Below are 25,381 nucleotides of genomic sequence, written 5' to 3'. Positions count from 1 at the left end.
ATATATTCAAAGTGTTGAAACAAAGAATAAAAAATCCAACAAATAATACTCTACCCAGAAAAGTTATCAGGTAGAATTTAAGGAGAGAGAAAGAGTTTTCCATACAAGCAAAAGCTAAAGGAGTTTTCACCACTAAACTGGCCTAACAAGAAGTGTTAGGAGGACTTATTTAAACTGAAAAAAAAAAAGGTTAATTTCTAACAAGAAAACATATGAAAGAAAACATTTCACTGGAAAGGTAAATATATAGTAAATGTAGTGGTTTAATCACTTATAAAACTAGTATAAAGATTAAAAGACAAAAGCAGTAAAAACAACTATTACAATCATTAGTTAAGGGATACACAAGACATAAAGATATAAACTGTGAGGTGGAAAGTAAAAATGTTGAGATATAGGGATCAAACTTATGTTGTTATCAATTTAAAACAGAATGTTATGTTATTATACGAAAGCCTCCTGGTAACCATAAAGCAATCCTTTAGTAAATATCAAAAAAGAGAGAGAGAGAGAGAGAGAGTAATATAAGCATAACAGTAAATTTAAAAAGTCATCAAATCACAAAGGAAGAGAACAAGATTTGTTCTCTTTGTTTGAATAAGTGGTGCTGGGAAACTGGAGAGCTACATGTAAAAGGATGAAATTAGTACATTTTCTCACACCATATACAAAATTAAACTCAAAATGGATTAAAGACCTAAATGTAATATGTGAAAAAGCTCTTAGGAGAGAACATAGGCAAAACAGTCTTTGACATCAATTGTAGCAATAGTTTTATGGATCAGTCTCCTAAGGGAAAAGAACCAATAGCAAAAATAAACAAATGGGACCTAATTAAATTTAAAAGTTTTTGCAAAGCAAAGGAAACCATCAACAAAATGAAAAGATAACCTACTGAATGGGAGAAAATATTTGCAATAAGCTCATACAACTCAACATCAAAAACAAACAAACAAACAAAAAACAGAATTAAAAATGTGCAGAAGAATTCAATACACATTTTTCCAAAGAGGAAATGCAGATGGTCAACAGGCACACCACTAATCATCAGGAAAATGAAAATCAAAACCACAATGAGATATCACCTCACACATGTCAGAATGGCTATCATCAAAAAGAAGACAAATAACAAATGTTGGCGAGGATGTGGAGAAAAGGGAACCCTCGTACACAGTTGGTAGAAATGTAAATTGGTGTAGCCACTGTGGAAAACAGTATGGAGGTTCCTCAGAAAACTAAAAATTGAACTACCGTGTGATCCAGTAATTCCACTCCTGGGTATACATCTAAAAAAACCAAAAACACTAATTCAAAAAGATACATGTGCCCCAATGTTCACAGCAGCATTATTTACAATAGGCAAGATACGGAAGCAACCTATGAATGAATAAAGAAGATGTAGTATATATATTGAATATATATATATATATATAATGGAATATTACTCAACCAAAAAAAAAGAATGAAATTCTGCCATTGCAGCAACATGGATGAACCTAGAGGGTACTATGCTTAGTGAAATAAGTCAAACAGAGAAAGATAAATACTGTATGTCATCACTTATATGTGGAATCTAAAAACAAAACAAGCAAATATAACAAAACAGAAGAAGACTCACACCTATAGAGAACAAAGTAGTGATTACCAGTGAGGAGAGGGAAGGTGGGGGGGGGGGGACAAGATTGGGGTAGGGAATTAAGAGATACAAACTGCTATGTATAAAATAAATAATTATATTCTACAGCATAGGAAATGTAGCCACTATTTTGTAATAACTGGAAATGGAGTATAATCTATAAAAATATTGAATAAGTATGTTGTATACCAGAAACCAATATAATATTGTAAGTCAACTATGCTTCAATTAAAAATAATTATAATTTAAACTGGTACACTCTTACAGAGACACCAAAGGTGATTTTAAAATTTATCTGAAAGATATTTAAATTTCTAAAAAATTACGAAGATTGTTTAGGATGAAAAACTAACCCTTGTAAATTTGTTGTGATAAACTTAACAGAACAAACATGTTTGGAAACACATCAATGATTGTAATTTAATTTTGTTGAACATATAATTTCACTTGCTTGTATATTTAAATATTTTGTAGCTAAAATATTCACTTAATGAATAAAAATAATATAAAATTTGGAAAGTCTATTAAAAAAAGAAGAGTGCAAGAGAAGAAAAAAAAAGGAACACAGAAGAACTACAAAAACAACTAGAAAAGAATTAACAAAGTGGCAATATGTACATACCTATCAATAGTTACTGTAAATGTAAATGGACTAAGTGCTCCAACCGAAATACACAGAGTGACTGACTGATAAGAAAGCAAGACCCATATATATACTGTCTACAAGAGAGTCATTTTAGATGTAAGGACACACACAGACTCAAAGTGAAAGGATGAAATAAGACAGTCTACGCAAACGGAACCAAAAGAAAGCTGGAGTAGCTATACTTATATCAGAAAAAATAGGCTTTAAAACAAAGACTGTAGTAAGAGACAAAGATGGGCATTACATAATGATAAAAGGGTAAATCCAACAAGAGAATATAACATTTATAAATATTTGTGCATCCAACGTAGGAGCATCTAAATATATAAAGCAAATTTTAACAGACCTAAAGGGAGGAATAGACAGTAATAGTTGTAGGGGATTTTAATGCCCCACTTACATAAATGAATAGATCAACCAGAAAGAAAATTAATAAGGAAACATCTGCCTTAAAGGACGTGTTAGCCAGATGGACTTAACAGATATATACAGAATGTCACACCCAAAAATAACAGAATGCACATTCTTCTCTAGGGCTCATGGAATATTTTCCAGGATAGATCATATGTTAGGCTACAAAACAAGTTTTAATAAATTTATGATAATTAAAATCATATCAAGTGTCTTTCTGAACACAATATTAAAACTAGAAATTAATTACATGAAGACAACAAAAATTCACATATGTGGAGATTAAACAACATACTACTGTGCTTGCTTCGGCAGCACATATACTAAAATTGGAATGATACAGAGAAGATTAGCATGGCCCCTGTGCAAGGATGACATGCAAATTTGTGAAGCATTCCATATTTTTAAAACAAAGAAACCAATCCAAAAATGGGCAGAAGACCTAAATAGACATTTCTCCAAAGAAGATATACAGATTGCCAACAAACACATGAAGGGATGCTCAAAATCACTAATCATTAGAGAAATGCAAATCAAAACTACAATGAGGTATCACCTCACACCAGTCAGAATGGCCATCATCAAAACATCTACAAAGAATAAATGCTGGAGAGGGTGTGGAGAAAAGGTAACCCTCTTCCACTGTTGGTGGGAATGTAAATTGATACCACCATTATGGAGAACAGTATGGTGGTTCCTTAGAAAACTAAAAATAGAACTACCATATGACCCAGCACTCCCACTACTGTGCATATACCCTGAGAGAACCAGAATTCAAAAAGAGTCATGTGATCTAAGATGGCGACTGTGGAACCGGAAACCACCCCTACTCCTAATCCCCCACCTACAGAAGAAGGGAAAACAGAATCTAATCAGGAGGTTGCTAACCCAGAACACTATATTAAACATCCTTTACAGAACAGATGGGCACTCTGGTTTTTTAAAAATGATAAAAGCAAAACTTGGCAAGCAAACCTTCGGCTGATCTCTAAGTTTGATACTGTTGAAGACTTTTGGGCTCTGTACAACCATATCCAGTTGTCTAGTAATTTAATGCCTGGCTGTGACTACTCACTTTTTAAGGATGGTATTGAGCCTATGTGGGAAGATGAGAAAAACAAACGAGGAGGACGATGGCCAATTACATTGAACAAACAGCAGAGACGAAGTGACCTCGATCGCTTTTGGCTAGAGACACTGCTGTGCCTTATTGGAGAATCTTTTGATGACTACAGTGATGATGTATGTGGAGCTGTGGTTAATGTTAGAGCTAAAGGTGATATGGACTACTGAATGTGAAAACAGAGAAGCTGTTACACATATAGAGAGGGTATACAAGGAAAGGTTAGGACTTCCTCCAAAGATAGTGATTGGTTATCAGTCCCATGCAGACACAGCTACTAAGAGCGGCTCCACCACTAAAAATAGGTTTGTTGTTTAAGAAGACACCTTCTGAGTATTCTCATAGGAGACTGCGTCAAGCAATCGAGATTTGGGAGCTGAACCAAAGCCTCTTCATAAGCAGAGTGGACTGCATTTAAATTTGATTTCCATCTAAATGTTGCTAAGATATAAGAGAAGTCTCATTCGCCTTTGTCTTGTACTTCTGTGTTCATTTTTTTTTTTTTAAATTTTGGCTAGAGTGTCCACTATCCCAATCAAAGAATTACAGTACACATCGTCCCCAGAATCCATAAATGTGTTCCTGGCCCACTCTGTAATAGCTTAAAAGAATTAACGATTACACACACATTTGACCCATCTACAATATTAAAGAAAAGAATTTGCATTTCTATACCTTACAAGAGAACGATTCTGTTTATGTTCCATTGTATGCAGGAGCATATTTTGCTGGTTTGAAAGAGTATGATGCATACAGTTTTCTAACAATTTTCTTTGTTTCTTTTTACAGCATTGTCTGTGCTGTACTCTTGCTGATGGCTGCTAGATTTTAATTTATTTGTTTCCCTACTTGATAACATTAGTGATTCTGATTTCAGTTTTTCATTTGTTTTGCTTTTGTTTTTCTCCTCATGTAACATTGGTGAAGGATCCAGGAATATGACACAAAGGTGGAATAAACATTAATTTTGTGCATTCTTTGGTAATTTTTTTGTTTTTTTGTAACTACAAAGCTTTGCTACAAATTTATGCATTTCATTCAAATCAGTGATCTATGTTTGTGTGATTTCCTAAACATAATTGTGGATTATAAAAAATGTAACATCATAATTACATTCCTAATTAGAATTAGTATGTCTGTTTTTGTATCTTTATGCTGTATTTTAACACTTTGTTATACTTAGGTTATTTTGCTTTGGTTAAAAAATGGCTCAAGTAGAAAAGCCGTCCCATTCATATTAAGACAGTGTACAAAACTGTAAATAAAATGTGTACAGTGAATTGTCTTTTAGACAACTAGATTTGTCCTTCCTTTTATTTCTCTATCTCTATAGAAGGAATTTGTACTTCTTATTGCAAGGCAGTCTCTATGGTGTCTTCTTGTAGTGTCTTCCACATGAATAGCGTAAGTTTGGAGCATTAGTTTGATTATTATGTTTATTTTAATTTTTAATAAATTGAATAGGTAGCATCATATATATATGGAATTAAATTGATGTGGCTATCTTTTTTTTTTTTTTTAAGTAAGGTAAGAGGCACAGTCCTTCAGTCTTAGGTAAATAATGTACTCTTAATATGTTAAAACTCATGAGAATTGAGACCTTGGTGCATCACCATTTGATTGGTAGGAATAGCAGTTGTAAAACTTGGTTGCTGAATTGAGATGTTATTTTTCAAGTGTCCAAATGACACCATAGGGAAAGAGTTACAGGTGGTGGGGGGTGTATGCATTAAGAATTTTGTTAGTGTTGCTGTCTAAATAGAATTACAATAAACAGGTTATGAACGCTTGTATTTATAATGATGAATTGGTGTAGTATAGATTTATGTAAACTTGAAAACTTGATCTACTCTTTATAGGCATCATTTGAAAGCAAATTTGAAAACAGTTTGTTTATAATAATTGTATATTTCGGACCCCGTAAAATGAAATATGGCTATATTGTAGACAAAAGGGTAAGTTGAACTGTAGGTAGAATGAGAACCATTAATTGAGAGGAAATTTTGTCTTCAGATGGTGATTATGAATTAATCATTTTAAAGCTGATAAGTTTGACAAAAATCCTGTATAAAATAAACAGGAAATTAATAGTAAAAAAAAAAAAAAAAAAAAAAAAAAAAAAAAGAGTCATGTACCACAATGTTCATTGCAGCTCTATTTACAGTAGCCAGGACATGGAAGCAACCTAAGTATCCATTGACAGATGAATGGATAAAGAAGATGTGGCACATATATACAATGGAATATTACTCAGCCATAAAAAGAAACAAAATTGAGTTATTTGTAGTGAGGTGGATGGAGTTAGAGTCTGTCATACAGAATGAAGTAAGTCAGAAAGAGAAAAACAAATACCGTATGCTAACGCATATATATATGGAATCTAAAAAAAGAAAAAAAAATCGTTCTGAAGAACCTAAGGGCAGGACAGGAATAAAGACGCAGATGTAGAGAGTGGACTTGAGGACAAGGGGAGGGGGAAGGGTAAGCTGAGACGAAGTGAGAGAGTGGCAAGGACATATGTACACTACCAAATGTAAAATAGATTGCTAGTGGGAAGCAGCAGCATAGCACAGGGAGATCAGCTCAGTGCTTTGTGATCACCTAGAGGGGTGGGATAGGGAGGATTGGAGGGAGACGCAAGAGGGAGGAGATATGGGGATATATGTATATGTATAGCTGATTCACTTTGTTATAAAGCAGAAACTAACACACCATTGTAAAGCAATTATACTCCAATAAAGATGTTAAAAACAACAACAACAAAACCCACAACATACTACTGAGCAATCAGTAGATCAGAGGGAAGTCAAAAGAGAAATAAAAAACTCTGAGACAAACAAAAATTGAAATGTACCAAAATTTGTGAGATAGAGCAGTTCCAAGTTCTACACCCACAAATCAGTCATGTGATATACCACATTAACAAAATGAAGGTTAATAAGCTCAATAAATGAAGAAAAAGCTTTTGAAATAATTCAACATTCATTTATGATAAAAACTGTCAACAAAGTTGGCATGGAAAAAGTACCTCAACATAATCAAGGTCATATATGACAAGCCCACAGCTAACATCATACTCAACACTGAAAAGCTGAAAGCCTTCCTCTATGATCAGGAGCTCGACAAGGATGCCCACTCTCTCCACTATTATTCAATATGGTATTGGAAGTCCTAGCCAGAGCAAATAGTCAATAAAAAGAAATAAAAATGCGTCCAAATTGGAAAGGAAGAAATAAATCTTTTACTCTTTACAGATGACATGATATTATGTATAGAAAATCCTAAAGACTTAATCAAAAAACTGTTAGAAATAATAAATGAATTCAGTAAAGTTTCAGGATACAAAATCAATATACAAAAACCTGCTGCATTTCTATACCCTAATAAACTAAACTATCAGAAAGAGAAATAAAGAAAACAGTCCCATTTACAACTGCATCAAAAATAAAATACTCAGGAATAATTTTAACCAATTAGGTGAAAGACCTGTATATTTAAAAGTTCAAGTACTAATGAAGGAGATTGAAAATGAAACAAACATATGGAAATATATACCATATTTATGTACTGGCAGAATCAGTATTTTTATTTTATTTTAAATTTGTATTGGAGTATAGTTGATTTACAATGTTGTGTTAGTTTCACATGTACAGCAAAGTGAATTAGTTATATATATATATATACGTACGATATTTGTCTTTCTGTGTCTGACATACTTCATTCAGTATGACAATCTCTAGGTCCATCCATGTTGCTGCAAACGATATTATTTTGTTCTTTTTCACGGCTGAGTAATATTCCATTGTGTATATGTGTGTGTGTATATATATATATATATATATATCTCACATCTTCTTTATCCATTCATCTGTTGATGGACATCTAGGTTACTTCTATGTCCTGGCTATTGTAAATAGTGATGCAATGAACATTGGGGGGCATGTATCTTTTCAAATTATGGTTTTCTCTGGGTATATGCTTAGGAGTGGGATTGCTGGGTCATATGTTAGTTCTATTTTTAGTTTTTTAAGGAACCTCCATACTGTTGCCCATAGTGGCTATACAAATTTACATTCCCACCAAACAAAGTAGGAAAGTTCCCTTTCTCCACACCCTCTCCAGCATTTGTTGTTTGTAGAGTTTCTGATGATGCCCATTCTAACCAGTGTGAGGTGATACCTCATTATAGTTTTGATTTGCATTTCTCTAATTTTTAGTGATGTTGAGCAGCTTTTCATGTGCCTCTTGACCATCTGTATGCCTTCTTTGGAGAAATGTCTATTTAGGTCTTCTGCCCATTTTTTGATTGTGTTGTTTGTTTTTTTGATATTGAGCTGTATGACCTGTTTGTATATTTTGGAGATTAATCCTTTGTCCGTTGATTCGTTTGCAAATATTTTCTCCCATTCTGAGGGTTGTCTTTTTGTTTTGTTTATGGTTTCCTTTGCTGTGCAAAAGCTTTTAAGTTTAATTAGATCCCATTTGTTTATTTTTGTTTTTATTTTCATCACTGTAGGAGGTGGGTCAAAAAAGATCCTGCTGTGATTTATGTCAAAGAGTGTTCTGCCAGTATTTTTAAAATGTTCATACCACCCAAAGTAATCTATAGATTCAATGCAATCCCCATCAAAATCCCAATGGCATTTTCATAGAAATTGAACAAATACTCCCAAAATTTGTATGGAACCATCAAAAACCCTGAATAGCCAAAGCAACCTTGAGAAAGAAGAACAAAGCTAGAGGCATTACACTCCCTGATTTCAAATTATATTGTGGAGCTATAGTAATTAAAACAGTATGGTTTTGAAGTGGGACTTCATCATAATAAAAAGTTTCTGTTCTGTGCAGCAAAGGAAACCATCAACAAAATGGGAAGGTAATCTACAGAGTGGGAGACAATATTTTCAAGTCATATATCTGATAAGGAGCTAATATCCAAAATATATAAAGAATTCATACAACTTAACAGCAAAAAAAAAAAAAAAAAATCCAATTTAAAAATGGGCAGAAGATCAGAATAGACATTTTTCCAAAGAAGACACACAAACAGCCAATAGGTATCTGAAAAAGTGCTGAACATCACTGATCATCAGGGAAATGTAAATCAAAACCACAATGAGATATCACCTCATACCTATCAGGATAGGTATTATCAAAAAGACAAGAAAAAACATGTTGGTGAGGATGTGGAGAAAAGGGTAGAACTACCATATGATTCAGCAATTCCACTTCTGGGCATTTATTTGAAGGAAATAGAAACACTACCTCAAAAATATATGCACCTGTATGTTCACTGCAGTATTATTTACAATAGCCAAGATATGAAAACAACCTAAGTGTCCATCGATGGATAAATAGCTAAAGAACTTGTGGTACATACGCATGGTGGAATATTATTCAGCCACAAAAAAAGACGAAATCTTGCCATTTGTGACAACATGTGTAGACCTCAAGGGCATTATACAAAGTGATATAAGTCAGACAGGGAAAGACAAATATCACGTGACCTCTCTTAGGTGTGGAATCTGAAAGAGGCAGGGGGTTTGGGGTGGTAGAAATAAGGGAATGAAAAGAAAAAAGGAAAACAATGTACAGGTCTTTTTGTAAGCAGCCTTTGGCAGGAAAGAGCTCTTTGCAGGAAGTCCCTTTTGTCTTGTCACTAAACTTAAACCAGGCACCCCTACGCTGTACTCATCTCTAGCCCTAGCACAACTTTCAAATCTTTTGATCACACAATACCTTGCTTAAGCTGTTGGTTCTTTCTGTGGGTCAAAGAAGTAGAAATGAAGAATAAGTAATTAACAGATGACCAGATCTCTTCCTTAGCTTCCCCTTCAGTAATCTCGTAAACAAACTGTGTGAACAAAACAGTATCAAAAGAAAGATCACAAGAATTTGACAAGCCTGCACAAAAACCTGCATGCAGTGGGGGATGGCAACGACTCTGACCCTCTATCTCAATGATTAACTGAGATAACTTCCCCTTTTCCCTTTAAAACTTTCATGGCTGAGCAGAATCTTGGGAGGCGGTTTTTGGGGAACACTGAGTCCACCATCTCCCCAGACGCCCGGCATTCTGATTAAAAGCAACTTTCCTTTCTACCAACATTTGCCTCTCTTGGTATTGATTTTTGAGTGGTGAGCAGCTGGACCTGATTTGGTAATACTTTAAGAAAATTGTAAAATTTATTGATAAATGGAGAGTTATATTATATTTGTGGATAGCAACACAATAACATAATGACCTTAAATCTTACCACATTAATCAACAAATTCAAGATGAAAAAAAGAAAGAAGAGAAGTAACAGAAGTTTAAGGAGGGTGGAAGGGAGTGACCTGGACACCCAATAACCCTTCTCTAGTAACATCCTGATGAGTTAAGTATAAATGAATCAGAAAGAAATGGATTTTTTTCCTTGAAATACACATGAGTTTAAATACCAACGAAAAATATGCTTGGAAAAAATGTTTTGTTAAAACTCCCCCTCCCCCAAAAAGTTTCATTGAAGATGGAGTTTTGTTTTTCACTCTTTTAGTCATTTGTGGTTTGTCTCAGAAAGTAAAATGTGGTAGATATGCTTTTATTCTGAACTGAAAGTGATGTTTATCCTGATAGTTTACCATATATTGGATGCTTACTGTAATACAATGTCACATCAGGTACTATGTATATATTACTTTATTTAATCGTTGCATCAACACTAAAACAGTTAAACAGTGAAATAACACAGGCAATGTTCTATCAGGTGGGTATTATTGTCCTCATTTTACAGATGAGGAAAACTGAAGCTCAAAGAAATTAAGTACCTTAATTTCAAGTACCTTGTAAGCCCAAAGACTCACAGACAGTAAGTAGACTCACAGACAGTAAGTAGTAGAGTCAGGTCTGGAACCCAGCTCTGTCTGAGAATGAGCATAACCAATTCAATAAAGAGATTCAACAGTCATTAACATTTGAATAGGAATCTAGGTAAAGCATTGTCCTAAAACCATCTGTAGCAGTAACAGTTTCCATGGTTAAATGGTTATCTCAAAGGCAATATTAAGGACCTATTCTGGGTTCCTGATGGCAGGAAATGGAAACTTGGTATTCTGAAGTTTATAAGTAAGCACTGTACTATCTATAACCGTACAGATTAGAACCAAAGGCTTCTGGAGGACAAAGGGAGAGACATATTTAAAGTAGGACGTGAGGAATTAACCACAGTAATCTCATGATCACTGGATAAGCCTTTCAGTTCAAGGGCTCTGTCAATCAATATGGAAAAGGGTTGGAACCTCTCAGGTGCTCTGGCTATAAGCAGCTGGAGGAAAAGTGTCAGATACAGTGATGAGAGAGGATTGACAGAGATGAAGAGGGAGTGTTGGCAGCATAAACAAATCTGGACAAAGGGAGAATTTAAATATTACCATCAGGTCATTTTCCTGAAGGAAAATCTAACCGGCAACGTTCTGTCATGACAGAGAGGTAAAGGAGCACAGGCTCTGTTACCAGAGAGACTCAGAGCTCTGCAACTTACCAGAGGGATGACCTCGAGCAAATTATCAAACTTGATCCCAAGTTTCTTCACCTTTATAAAGGAGACAACACCACCCATCTTATTAGGTTGGTGCCAGCCTATTCAAAACCCAGACCTACATGAAACCAAAATCTGCTGTTCTTTCAAACTTTTATTCGCTTTCTACACTACAGCTTTTTTACCAAATTGCCTTTATTTGTAATTAATGCTTATTAATAATCACTGGGTGAATGCATATATATTTAATAACTCTATTGAAGTATAATTTTCAAACATAAAATTCATTTGTTTTATCACTGCAATCTAATTTTTTTAAAATTTCCACTGCCCCAAATATAAACTTGGCACCCATTTGTACTCTCCATTCCCACCCACAGCCCCAGGCAACAGATTACTAATTTACTTTCTTTCTCTATAGATTTGCCTATTCTGAGCATAGAAATTGATTCATACAATATGTGGTCTTTTGTGTCTGGCTTCTTTCACTTAGTATGCTTCCAAGGCTCATCCGTGTTTTAGCATTCATCAGTACTTTGTGAATGTATGCTTTGTTATTTGAATCTTCTTGGCTAGGATAACAAGGTTTGTTAAGAATCTCCTTGAATATTTCACAGTTTCCTTGAGGGCACTACATCAACCTGAGTTTGATAAACAAGAGCAACAGCCAGAGATAATAAAGAAAGAAAATGTCTGATATCCCCCGTTAAACTTTCTAGGGTTCTGAGGTGAGATACCCATGCCTGTGGGTCACTTTGCATACTTGCTACCATTTTCCTGACCATGTCCAGAAGGGATATTAGGTCAGATTAGGCTGCTCTTGACCTCTGTCTTTGAATGCTGGACATTCTTTTTGTGTGCTGTGGCTTTGCTACCTTGAACAGGTAGCAAAGAACAAAAGCTCCCCAGCTTTCCAACTTTTTGCTAGTTCTCCAATCTATGTCCATTCCTCCACCTAATTCAACTTCTGAATACCCTCTGTTCATTACTTCATATTGATTTTTATTTCTTATTAATTTATCTACCTGGTTACATTTAGAAAAAGTAATCGAAACAGGCACCCATCATTGGGTTTGTCAAGCAAATCTCTCCCCATCTTAAGATACATGCTGGACCTGCCAAGGTGAATCTCTACACAAAGACCCTTCTCCTTTCTGTGGTTTTTTTCCAACTTGACCATCCCAATACACCAACTGCCTTGTGTTTTCAGACTCTGATCTTTGGCCAGGGAGGAAGCTTGTTGTATGGGAAGAACATTCGTATTCGAATTGGATAGACATGAAACTGAATCTTAGCTCTGTCAGTTACCCTCTGGGGGACTTTGGGCAAACAATTCAAGATTTTGAGTCCCAGTTTTCTCATTTATAAAGCAGGTATTAATTATACTTGCCTTCTAGTTGCTGTCAGCATTAAATGTTTGCAAAGTATATGTCACAAGAACATAGTAGATGCTGCATAAATGGCAGTTATGAAGCTTATTAGCCTGCCACCCTGAACTCAGCCCTTTTTTCCATTCATGTAACCGAGCAGGACCCTATGGGGCTTTCCCATGACAGACCCCTCCCCCATATCCTCGGCTTTAACTCCTCTCCGAAGTACCCAGATAATAGTATCTCATGCATATTTCCTGAGTTTTCAGATGCTAAAAACCACCACCAAAGGGAAGAAATTAACTACTTGGTGATCATGCGCACATAGCACACAGACCGCCCTGTTACTTCAACATCAACCAATCAGAGAATTGTGCACGAGCTGATCACATACGCTTTTACCACCCCCATCCCCCAACTTGGCCTTTAAAAATGCTTTGCTGAAGCCCTTTGGGGAGTTCGGGTTTTGGGGTGGGGCATGAGCCACCCGTCTCCTTGCGTGGCCCTGCAATAAACATTTCAGTGCTCCAAACTCTGACGTTTCAGTTTGTTTGGCCTCAGTGTGTGTTGGGCTCATGAACTTGTGTTAGGTAACATTCTCCAAGGCTGCCCTCAGCCCGGGGCTTTCAGATCCAATTGCCTTCTAATCCCAGCACTAGCATAATCACAAATTCCAATGACGGGTTCAAATATTTAGTTAGAAAGCATTTAGAAAAAGAGAGAAATTGTTTTGGGCCTGTTTGATTCTGGAAGGTCCATTGGAGAAGACCTGTGACTAGCCACTTATGACTTGCTGGAAGCATCACAACTACATCTGCTTTCATGAACATATGACCTGTACAGTCACACAGGACCCTACATTTATAAAGGCCCTGAGCCTGACCTAATACTCTGCTGTTGCTGTCTTGAAATTTCTAATAATTTTTATCTTTAAATTGTGTATTGTAAATGAAGTCTGATGGAACAATGGAGTCAGCACATGAGCAGAGAAGATACTTGTTATAGGTGTGTCCACTTTCCTTGCTGCCCAAATGCAAATAGCATTCAAATACCCCAGGAACACAGAATTCCTGTTGGATCCACAATATGTGTGAGTCAGCAAGACTCAAAGGGAGTACAAAGTAAACATATTACATCAATGACTAACAGCCCCGAGAAGCCATGCTTTCCATTTGAACCAGAACTTGCTTTAACCATAGTAAGAAGGCAATCGTGTTCTAAGAAACTTCAACAACCAAGGAACCCTAATATAAGGTACTTCCCTATATTAGCTAATCAAGTAAGCTGAAAATAACGTAAAAGGAAAAGGAAAGATAAGACAATCTCTATATTTCAGTCTTTCCTTACTTGTCAGTAATCTAAAGATAGAAAGTGTTGGCGTAATGTGCTCATATTAAGAAATGAAATTTTAAAAGTTGAGAGTTTTTTTTTTGCAGAATTTCCACTGTTCTCAAAAGAACAAAATACATATGCGTGAGTGGACTATGAAATACAAATTGTCTAATTTCTGTGGTTCTACATATGAGTGAAATACTCTCACATTTGCAGTTAAAGCTGGTATTGCAAAATATAAAGGTGAAACATAAAATTCATGCTAATAATTTAAAATTTTGTTTTTTCTTTTCTTATAATGACCTTAAATAGCAAATAAAAAGCATCATGACAAGAAGAGGCAGAGACCATGGAAAAAAGAAAAAAAAAAAAGCTTTATATTTTAGTACCTTTAGCATCACTTTTTTTCTCTTGGTTTTTGAACAAAGGGTCTTGCATTTTCACTTTTCACTGGGCCACAAAAGTTATGTAACATCTTGCATCTAGCTCTGCTCTCTTCTTGGTGGTCCTGAATAACTTCCTGGGGAGAACTGGGGCTACTTGTGCTCTTAGGGAAGGATGCCCTATGCAAATGAGCTGACTTCTTTTCGTAATGAAAATTCTCATTTTTTTAGCCAGAAAATAATAGAAGCCAACTGGCTTGAGGCTTTCCCCTTACCCCTCCAGCTATGTAAATTTCTGAGGTGTTATTTTTCCATGCCTCTGGGAAGTCCGAAGACACAACACATTTTTTGCATAAACATAAATGATATATTTATCTTGGGGTTCCTCTTTCTGAGACTCTTGAACTGATGTTTGTGTGGGGGCTGTTTTTACATCTTATCTCAAGGTCAAGCTTAGCTTTAGAGATTTTATTAAATATAATAAGCAAGAAACTGGGATGGAGCTAATGAGAACAGAAGGCTGATGGTGTGCACAGCAGAATCACCAAATACATAAGATTGAAGTATTGTAGAGATTATCTAGGTAAACAATTTAATGACTCAAGAGTGAAGGCAAGGAATTTCAAATTCTTTAAAAAAAAAAAAAAAGTCTAGGCCACAAAGTGATTGGCCAGGAGGAGAGAAAGCTGAATGTGAATCTCAAATTTTCTTCAAGTTTTTTTGGTAAATAAAATCCTGGCACGTAAAATGCAACACTGAGAGGAGTTGGGTGAGACTGCACTTATGCCAAGGAGTTTTTTTTTTTTTTTTGGGTGTGCCCATGTTCCAATAAAACTTTATTGACAAAAACAGGCAGTGGGCTATATTTGGCCCACAAGGTGTAGTTTGCTATCCCCTGATTTAGAACACCAAAAATAGAGATAGATGTTAGGAGCTTATTGGAGGGAGGACAATTCAGCTGGAAGGAATGTGAGAGCAAAAACATAAGAAAAAATACAGGGAGTAGGGAAGGTTAGGCATTTAATGGTTGGCTAGTATAGGATGGGCCCAAGTCATACAAGATCTGAACCTAAGCTGAAGTCTATAGATTTTATTGTGTAGCTGAGAGAGAATCCATTCATTTTCATGGGACCATTTTAAGTCTTGGGGACCTAGAATGCTCCCAGGATGACTGCTATCTCTGAGAAATTATGGGGGGATTCCAAACCTAGAAACGCTGATTTTGACCTCATCTCTATGTTTTTCTATGTTCTTGCTAACCTCCATTAGCATCTTATAACTCACTCCATTTTGACATATCCCGACGCCAGAATTTATCCAGCTGGAAGAAATAGGAGTGAAACAGAAAGGGAAGTTCTATGTTGGCTGCTGCTTCACTGGACTATGAATCTCAGTGCATGTCATGGAGCTCGAGTGAGAGCAGCTGGTCACCCAGATGTGGGAAGTCAGCTGACTCCTTGGCCTAGAGAATAGGCCTCCTTCGGGGTATGCATTTCTGCCAAGGAGTTTTTGAACGATACTTCAGTCTGTCTTCATCTATGGCATCGTCATTCCCTTGGATGCCTAAGCCAAATTCCTGGGACTTGTCCTAGATGCCTTCCTTCACCTCCAATCAATCACTGCTTTTACTGAGTTTCCTACAAAACAAGGTGTGTGCCCCTCCCCTCTACTACATCTGTGGCTCTACCCTGCTCATCTAACCTTGATGACAGTAACAGTACCTAACCACTCTCCCTGTCACCAGGTTCTCCCACCACGAAGTTGTCTTTGACACAGCCACTAGAAACATCTCTCTGGAGGACAAATCTGAGACACATGGTTTGACTAAAACATCTGTGGTTCCCTGCAGTTACAAGATAAAGCTCTTTATGGCACCAAGGCTACTGGGATCTCTCCCTTTCCAGACTGACACAATTTTCCAGTAAACAGAGTTTTATTTTGCAAATGTACTAAACTCCTTGTAAGTTCCTGAACACATTTTTCTGTTTTATGCCTGTGCACATTTTCTGTGTCTGCTTAAGTCCTTTTCTTCATTCCCTAGCCCATCCTTTCTGTGTCTAGTTTTCCAACTCAGTTTCCTTTTCCTCTTCTTCTTTCTATTCTTCCTTCTTCCTCCTCCTGACAGCTAACATTTATTAAATGTTTACTGTGTCTAGGCACTATGCTTAAGACTCCACACATTTAATCCTCACAGCAAGTTTATGAACTAGATTCTACAGTTATTCCCATTTTTAATCTCTAAGGAGTTATTTGAGTGACTTAACTAAGGTTACATAGTTATGAACTGTGACCTGGATCTGAACTCAGATCTGGTTGGCTCCCACATATTAATACTCTCTTAATCACTGTGTACTATCTCTTCCAGAAAAATTTCCCTTGGTTGAGTCGGGCAGTGACTGGCTGTGATGTTCACCAGATCTGTGTCTTCTGTTTCCCAGGCCACAGCTGGATTGCTTTTCCCACCCCTAAGTTAGGCAAGGAAACTGTGGCTAAGTTCTGGTCAATGGACTATGGGAGGAATGAGCGCATGCCACTCTCAGGGCTGGCCCCTAAAGTCTCTCTGGTGACCTTCCACACTCTCTCTCTTTTTGCAAAGAAATTGGAAGCCCAGAAGATGACAGTACCATGAGATGTAAGCAGCCTAGGTTCCTGAATGGCTGGGTGGAGCACAGCCTTGCCCTTCATCCTGAGGGCAAGTGATGCTTTGTTTGGAAAGCTCCTAAGACTTCTGGGATCATCAGTTAGAACTGTTTTTTGTTTTTGGCTGCGTTGGGTCTTCGTTGCTGCGTGCCACAACTCTAGTTGTGGTGAGCAGGTCTACTCTTCGTTGTGGTGCATGGGCTTCTCATTGCGGTGGCTTCTCTTGTTGCGGAGCACAGGCTCTAGACTGTGGGCTTCAGTAGTTGCAGCCTGTGGGCTTCAGTAGTTGCGGCATGTGGTCTCAGTAGTTGCAGCATGTGGGCTCAGTAGTTGCGGCTCATGGGCTCTAGGGCGTGAGGGCTTCAGTCGTCGTGTGCATGGGCTCAGTAGTTGTGGCTCACAGGCTCTAGAGTGCAGGCTCAGTTGTTGTGATGCATGGGCTTAGTTGCTCTGCGGCATGTGGGATCTTCCCAGACCAGGGCTCAAACCCGTGTCTCCTGCCTTGGCAGGCAGATTCTCAACCACTGCGCCACCAGGGAAGCCCACTAAATACTAATATTGATAATTAATATGTTTTGAATACTTATATGCAAAAGGCACATTATCAAGCACTTATATTCATTGCTTTATATAATTCTAATAATTCACAAATGTTAATTAAGTGCTTACCATGTATTGTGTATTGGGCTCTGAAAGAGGCCCTGGGGATACATTAGTAAACAAAACAAAGTCCCTGTTTGCATAGAGCATAAATTATACTTTGGGTAATCAGATAATAAACAAATAAGAAAAACTCTTAGAATGTCAGATGGTAAAAGTGCTTTGGAGAAATATGAAGTAGCATAAGAAGAAGAGGAATTAATGGGGGTTAGGAGATGTGGCTATCTTAAATGGGTGATAAGGAAGACTTTGTGGGGATTATAACATTTGAGTAAGGTTGAGAGGAAACAAATTGTGGTTATCAGGAGGAAATCATTACAGAGGGAACAGCAAGGACAAAAGCCTTGAGTAGGAATGTGCTCACAATGGCTGTACAAGGTACATAGTATCTTCATTTTGCATAGAAAGAAATTGAACCCAGAAAATTTAAGTAACTTATCAAAGAATTTATAAGTGGCACATTGAAGGCTTGAACTGAAATCTTTTGGATTTAAAAGCCCATATTCATTCTGATACATTCTCCAGCCTGTGACTTTTACTAGTTACACTAAAAGTACACACACACACACACACACACCATTCTAAAAGAACTGTCATGGCAGGTCATGATGAATGGCTTTCCTAATACCAATGCTTTCTATGTGACTTTTATTCAATAGAGACTAGAAGGGTGAAGCTAGGGTTTCTGCATGTAGCCTCTCCTTCACTAAACAGATCACCTGCCAGACTTAGAAGTGGACTTTGGTGTAATGAAATTGCAGCTGTGAGCTCTTCTGGAAGCTGCATGATAGAGCTGGATGTTTTGATTTTTCTGAGCTGCAGAAGGAGAGACTTTCGTGTTGAATGGAAGTTATAGCAGCTTCTCGGTTTTGGAACTTTGCCAGTAGCAGCTGAGACCCTGTGGATCTTGCAGTGCCCGCTCTCATGCCAGGCCAAATTGGCAGTTTTATTCTGGGAGTTGCTCTTGGAGGCTCAGCCTAGAGCCTCATTCTCCAGCCTGTCCCTTAATACCCTATATTAAATCCCTTTCAGGCGTCCAGTTTGTTTTAAGTTGTACATATATAGCTTGCTCATCTATTTTGGTACCATGATTCAAAGTCCTTTTCAGCCATAGTATTCTAATTACCATTCTGACCTTGCTTCCTATTATAGTAGACACGCCTTCCTTGGACTCTGCTACACTGAACTCCATCATTATCAGGGAGCTTATTTCAGAAGTGGTATCTTCTCCTTTGCCTATTTCTATTATGCTTCACAAAGATGCTTGGACTTTTATCACTAATGTATTTTTCACTGCTATGTGTGGAAAGGGGTGTCCTCCAGGCCCTCTTGGGAGATATAGTCAGAGTGTATGTGAGTGGGTCATGTGTGATAAATCCACTTCAGCAATCTCATTTATATTAATCTTTGAATCTTTCCACTATATTATACCAATAAATAGTTGCTATCTCAACCTCATTTAACCCAGGCCACTGTTGAGAATAATTTTTGTTCCTCCAAGAGAGCAACTATTTAGGACCACTCCTAGCTGCTTGTGTTCATACACTGAATCCAGAATCTCTACCAATTGAAACTATATCAATTAATTTAGCCCCAAAGAAAATTATCTTCCTCCTTCCCCAGTCTACTATCCTCAGCAAAATATCCAGGTTTTTGTTATTATAAATTCATAAATGTAAAAAATTCTCTTAATATGTTATCCTTCCTTTTCAGGGTTTTGCAGTATTATTGGTCCTCTACAACACATTGGGATAGTCCTCTCAAAGTAAGATTAGTTATTACTGCATTCTATTAAGAAAGAAGCCCAACCCAGACCTCTGGATATTGGAAGCAACATATATCACATTGGTTGCCCTGTTCTGACTCAATAACTGAACTGCCCATGAAGCTGTTATCTTTGAGAGAGTCCCTGAGGAAGGGAGAGTCCTTCAGCTGGTCTAGGCTAGAGTACAATCAGTTCTGTCCTTGGTTTTTATGATCCAGTATACCCAAAGGGTCCAAAAGTGCTGAGGTTGATTAGGATGTTTTGTGGATGCTGTAGCAAGCCTAGACAGGAGAATCACAGTCAATGACCCTAGGGTTTTGGAGCAAACCTATGTCCTCTTCAAGTAACTACCATCTTTTTGCAAAAGCTCTTGGGTAACCTTGCTCAGGTAGTCACTGAACACTTGAACATGACACACCAGAGACCTGAGCTGTTCATCATTAGCTGGAAGATGTCTGATCCACTAATCAAGAACTCATACCATCACCAAGCGGAAGTGATTACAGATCTGACACCTGAAGGTATGAGTAAGTTGAATAAATAATGACTGGCTCATATTCCTCTCTCCAACTCCTCTCTCAACCAACAACTATGACCTGGTGGTGAGTTCCCTATGACCAGTTGACAGAGGAGGAAAAAGTCTATCCTGGCTTAAATATGCCAGCATCAGCTGGAGGTGACTGTTGTAACACTGTAGCCCCATCTGGGGAGTACTTGAAGGACTGTGAAGAAGAGTTTTTATAGTGACAGAACTTTTAGTGGTACATCTAGAGGCCCACTTTGACTGGAAGATGAGATATCCAGAGATGGATGTCTACTCTGATTCATGAGCAGGGGCCATATGGTCTGGGGGTTGGAAATAAAAAAGTTAGGAGATTAGGAAAAAGTTACATGGGTGGACCTCTCTGATTGGACCCAGAGCATGAGAGTATTTGTGTCTCATATGAATGCTTACCAAAGGCCTTGCTGCAGAAGAGGATCTCAATAATCTGAGGGACATGATAACTTGACCTAGGTGAATGTCAGTCAGCTCTTTCCCCGGCTACTCCACTGATTGCTCTAAGGGTTCATGTAAAAAGTGGCATTGGTGGAAGATGCAGAGATTAAGTATGGACTCAGTTATATAAACATCTGCTCACCACGGCCAGTCTGGCCACTCTTAAGTGCCCAGCCTGACAGATACAGAGGCCAGACAGAGTTTGATAAAGTGCCAGATCCATGGGGAGCCAGCTTGTTACATGGTAGTAGAGTGTTTACATTAGATCTCTTCCATTCTGGAGAGGGTGGTTATTCTCCTCAATGAAATAGGTAATTCATTCATTCAAAAGTATTTATTAAGCACCTGCAATGTACCAGGCACAGTTCTAGGTGCTTGGGATATATCAGTGAACAAAAAAGACAAAGGTTGTTGCCCTTAACTTACTTTCTAGAGGGCTGACATACAATAAGCATAATAAATAAGCAAATTGTATAGTATATTTTAAAGTGATAAGTGCTGTGGAGAAAAAAAGTAAAGCAGAGTAAGGGAGATTGGGAGTGCTTAACTTTTTATCATGGAAATTTGAAACATACAAAAGCAGAGACCAGTATAAGCCCTCCTTCCTCCTGTAATGTACCTACCATCCAGCTTCAGAGTGATGCTCACATGACCAATCTTGTTTCATCTATACCCCTATCCACTTCCTGCCCACCCTCTCACTACTGGATTATTTCAAACAAAAACATATCATTTAATCTACAAATACTTCAGTATGAAGTAAAACATGAATTTTTTAAATAAAAACATAACCACAATACTATCATTTATATCCCAAACACATAAATTCTTCAAACACATAAATTATCCAAACATAATTTCTTTATATTAATGTACAAATTTCCTTTAGTATTTCATAAGTAATTCCTTTTTAACTTAATTTGTTTGAGTCCAGCCTCACTTATTCCTTTTGACTGACATGTCTCAAGTCTCATTTAATTTATAGGTCTTCCCTCTTTCTTTCCTTCCTTCCTTCCTTCCTTTTTTCCTTCTTTCCTTCAGTCATTTGTTTGTTGAAGAAACCAGGTCATTCGTCCTGTAGAATTTTTCCATAGTTTAGATTTTTCTGATTGCAATCCTATGGTGCTATTTAACATAGTCCTTTGTCCCATTTATTTCCTGTAAACTGGTAGTTAGACCTAGAGACTTGAGTGGATTCAGTTTTGATATTTCAGGCATAAATACTTTGTAGGTGGTATTGGATACTTCCATCAGGAGGCACACAATTTTAGGCTGGTTTTTGTATGTCAACTTGATCAGTAACATGAAACATTCACACAAAATCGTCATTTTCTATTTCTTTCAGTCTTTCTTCATCTATTGGAAGAATTATTCTAACGTCACCTATTTGATAACTCAAAGATACAGCTCCTACAAGAAAGGCAGCTCTGTGTCCTTTGAGTAGGGAATAGTATTTAGAGACTACAACATGTGCAATGGGTGCTCATTGTTATTGAGTTGTTAATTATCTCTAGACATTTCCAGTGGACAGAACTAGGAAATAAATAATTTTTTTAAAAGGCAGCGTTTGTCATCAGTTTGTACTAACATTTCCAATTCAAATTTAGGTTTTTGGGGTTACTTAAAGTTACTTACTTAACTTTTTAATTTTATATTTGTATTTCTTGTCTCCAGTGTTAAAAACTTTGTCCCTAATAACATTAACGTAATTAGCTTTTGCTTTTGGAAACCTAGTCTAGACCCTGCTTCTTCAACTCTTCTAATGATTTTCCGAAGTAGTTAATATAAACTTTTAAATTCCTTTATCTGTAAACCACTTGGAATGAATTCTTCTGTCTGCAACTGAATCTTGACAGTGTAAACAGTGTAAGCAGGAGGGATGGGGTTATGCATTGCTTGTAAAGTATACATGCAGTCACTCATAGTGAAACTAATTGATGCAGCTGATTCCCCAGTGGGAGAATTGTTGAAGATGTATTAAACAGAGACCTGAGTCACTTGGTCCTTTCTGTCTAGATGCAAATCCCAGTTCTCCAAAATTTGTGCTTCTGTTTTTCAGCAGCAGTCCTTCTGCCTCCTTATTCCTTTCCCCTAAATCACACCCTAGGGAACACATTAGGTTAGGCTCAGAGCAGGTACACAGGCTCTTCTTTAACCATGGACCCTGGTCATTTCAGTGACGTCTCTGAGGGGCTTTCCCATCACGGCATCAGAGTGGGTGAATCAGAAGTCCTGGGAGTGAATGCACATGGGCAAGAAGAACCGGAAAGTTGGAACTAGTTGGTCACTCTAGAGACCTCAAGGACTGCACTGAGTTGGGTCTTGGGATCAGGGACAAGTCACATTAGTAGGACACCCTTGTGATTTTCCATGATATCTTCATCTTTAGAGCTGACCTTTCCAGTTGAATCATCTTGGAGCTGTGTCTTCACCTCAGAGTAGACAATTGAGGCATTCTGGGGTGGAAAGAAGATAGAAGAAGAACTGGAAGGAGAAGGCGTATGGGGCTATAAGCAGTAGTGGGAGAGAAAACAGTCAGAAAATGAAACTCACCTGGTCCTCTAGAGATGTTCTGAAGGTATTTCCTGTGGAAGAAAAGGAAACCACTGAACTATGAGTATTTATTTGGATCCACTCAGAACTCAGTCTTATAGCTTATTTCCCAGAATCTGGGAGTCACTGGGCCTTTTGCATTGATTGTCATGTTTTCTCCTCCCTGACCCCCAACATGTCCTACAACACGTGTGACTTTGTTTTACCATTTCTTAACCCAGCCCTCTGCATGTCCTTGTCAGGCTCCCTTGATCTATAATGTTCTCCCTCAATACCACAGAAAGGAACCTCACTCCCTTCCTTTACCAGATGTTAAGAGATAATTTCTCTCTTAGTTACAATTCTTGCCTCTCTTAACTTCCATCTTACCGACCTTGAAGTCCAACCCCTGCTTGTTCTGCAAGTTCCCACTAGACCTCTTCAAATGTATGCCCTGTGAGAAAAATTCTCTTACATTAGCATGTTCTGGTTATTGATTTTATTGCCAAAGTTTCTTAGAGATGGAGCCATAGTGAGAGAAAAGTTTAGCAGGTGTGATTTGTCACATCCTGCATATTAGAAATTAAGAATCTCAGAGAAGTTAGAATCATGAGAGCTATATATAGTAATTTTATGGAGAGATAGAGCTTGGGAAAAAAGGTACATCCTGGAACTCTCTCTTTTTCATTATATTTTTACCATAGACCTTTTGGGTTTACAGATCTTTTTAATGACCTGATAGAAGCTATATACTCCCTCCCCAGAACAATAGACATATGCACGGAAATTTGCATACAATTTCAGGGGCTTCATGCAAACACTGAGGCACTGGTGAAGAAATCTTGCTACAGATCATCAACACATAAAGTGCCTAAAATAGAACTCGTCCACCAACAGAGTGCTCAGCTTCAGTGGTGTTTTGACAAATATGTCAAGGACAGAATGTGAAGAGCAGCAACTGATCAAGGTGACTCTATAAGATGTACCCAATTAACCCAATCAAATTGATGGCAGTTCTAATTCTATCATTCAAAATGTCCTGATTAGTGGGGATGGCTGAGAAATCAAAGTAACAGACAAAGCAGGTGTTCAGATGATGCATGTTAGTCAAATATAGCAATAGGCACTTTATGCAGCAAATATTATAGCAAAACAGAAGACTTAGTCTTTTACTGGCTTATGACCTTGTAAAAGTCCTTAACCTCATTTGTAAACCAAGTTCAGGATCAAGTTACAACTGAAATTTCTACTAGGCACAAAAATACTGGAGAGGTGCTACAGGTGGAAAAGGCAGCTTACAAAATACTTGCAAACCATATATCAGATAAGGGTTTCATACGCAAAATATATAAGGAATTCGTACGACTCAATAGCTAAAATAACAACAATAACAATAACCCAATTTTATAATGGGCAAAGGTTCTGAATAGATGTTTCTCTAAAGAAGACGTACAAATGGCCAACAGTTATTGAAGAGGTGCTCAACATCAGTAATCACACAAATCAAAACCACAGTGAGATATCACCTCGCACCTGTTAGGATAGCTATCATTAAAAAGACAAAAGATAACAAGTGTTGGCAAGGATGTGGAGAAAAAGAAATTCTGGTACACTTTTGGTGGGAGTGTAAATTGGTACTGCTACTATGGAAAACTGTATGGAGGTTTCTTAAAAATTTAAAAATAAAACTCTCATGTGATCCAGCAATCCCACTTCTGAGTACATATCCAAGGGAATTGAAATCAGGATCTTGAAGAGATCACAGCACTATTCATAATAACCAAGATATGGAAACAACTTAAATGTTTATTGATGGATGAATGCATAAAGGAAGTATGATACACACAGACACACACAGAGACACACAGACACACACACACAACGGAATACTGTTCCACCTTAAAAAAGAAGGAAATCCTGTCTTTCGTGACAACACAGATGGACCTGGAGGACATTATTCTAAGAAAAATAAGCCAGTTACAGAAAGACAAATACTGTCTGTTCTCAAACACATAGAAGCAGAGAGTAGAATGGTGGTTCCAAGGGGCTGAGGGAAAGGAGGCTAGAGGTATTGCTCAAAAGGTACAAAGTTTGAGTTACGAAGGATGAATAAATTCTGGAGATCTACTATACAGCATAGTGCCTACAGCTAACTATATTCTATTGTATACTTAAAGTTTGCTAAGAAGGTAAATCTTATGTTAAGTGTTCTTACCACACATCATCATCATCATCATTATCAAGTGTGTGGAAGGAAACTTTGGAAGATGATGCATATATCTGTGGCCTTAATGGTGGTGATGGTTTCCTTGGTGTTTGTTAATTGATCTCCAAACTCATGAGTTGTATACATTAAATGTGCATAGCTT

The 25,381-nt window shown here is 37.3% G+C and overlaps 1 protein-coding gene and 1 pseudogene across 2 annotated transcripts in view; one reads left to right on the top strand and one right to left on the bottom strand.

Annotated features, from left to right (window-relative positions):
* The first annotated feature begins 3,489 nt into the window (after nucleotides 1–3,489).
* On the top strand, nucleotides 3,490–4,789 carry LOC309635744 (eukaryotic translation initiation factor 4E pseudogene; annotated as a pseudogene). Its single transcript has one exon. The product of its transcript is annotated as a eukaryotic translation initiation factor 4E pseudogene (transcript).
* Nucleotides 4,790–5,908: 1,119 nt separating this feature from the next.
* The window catches only part of FCRL4 (Fc receptor like 4), a 45,028-nt gene continuing 25,555 nt past the window's right edge, over nucleotides 5,909–25,381 (bottom strand). The window contains exons 11-12 of the mRNA XM_082407802.1: nucleotides 23,034–23,065; nucleotides 5,909–22,936 (exon numbers count right to left, since the gene is read on the bottom strand). Coding sequence (XP_082263928.1) covers nucleotides 22,820–22,936; nucleotides 23,034–23,065 — 149 coding nt within the window. The 3' untranslated portion in view covers nucleotides 5,909–22,819. The remainder of the gene's footprint in view (nucleotides 22,937–23,033; nucleotides 23,066–25,381) is intronic.

This window comes from Balaenoptera borealis (assembly GCF_965194805.1).
Source record: "Balaenoptera borealis genome assembly, chromosome: 1".
In the NCBI taxonomy this organism is placed as follows: Eukaryota; Metazoa; Chordata; class Mammalia; order Artiodactyla; family Balaenopteridae; genus Balaenoptera; species Balaenoptera borealis.
This window is presented reverse-complemented; position numbering and strand designations above follow the sequence as displayed.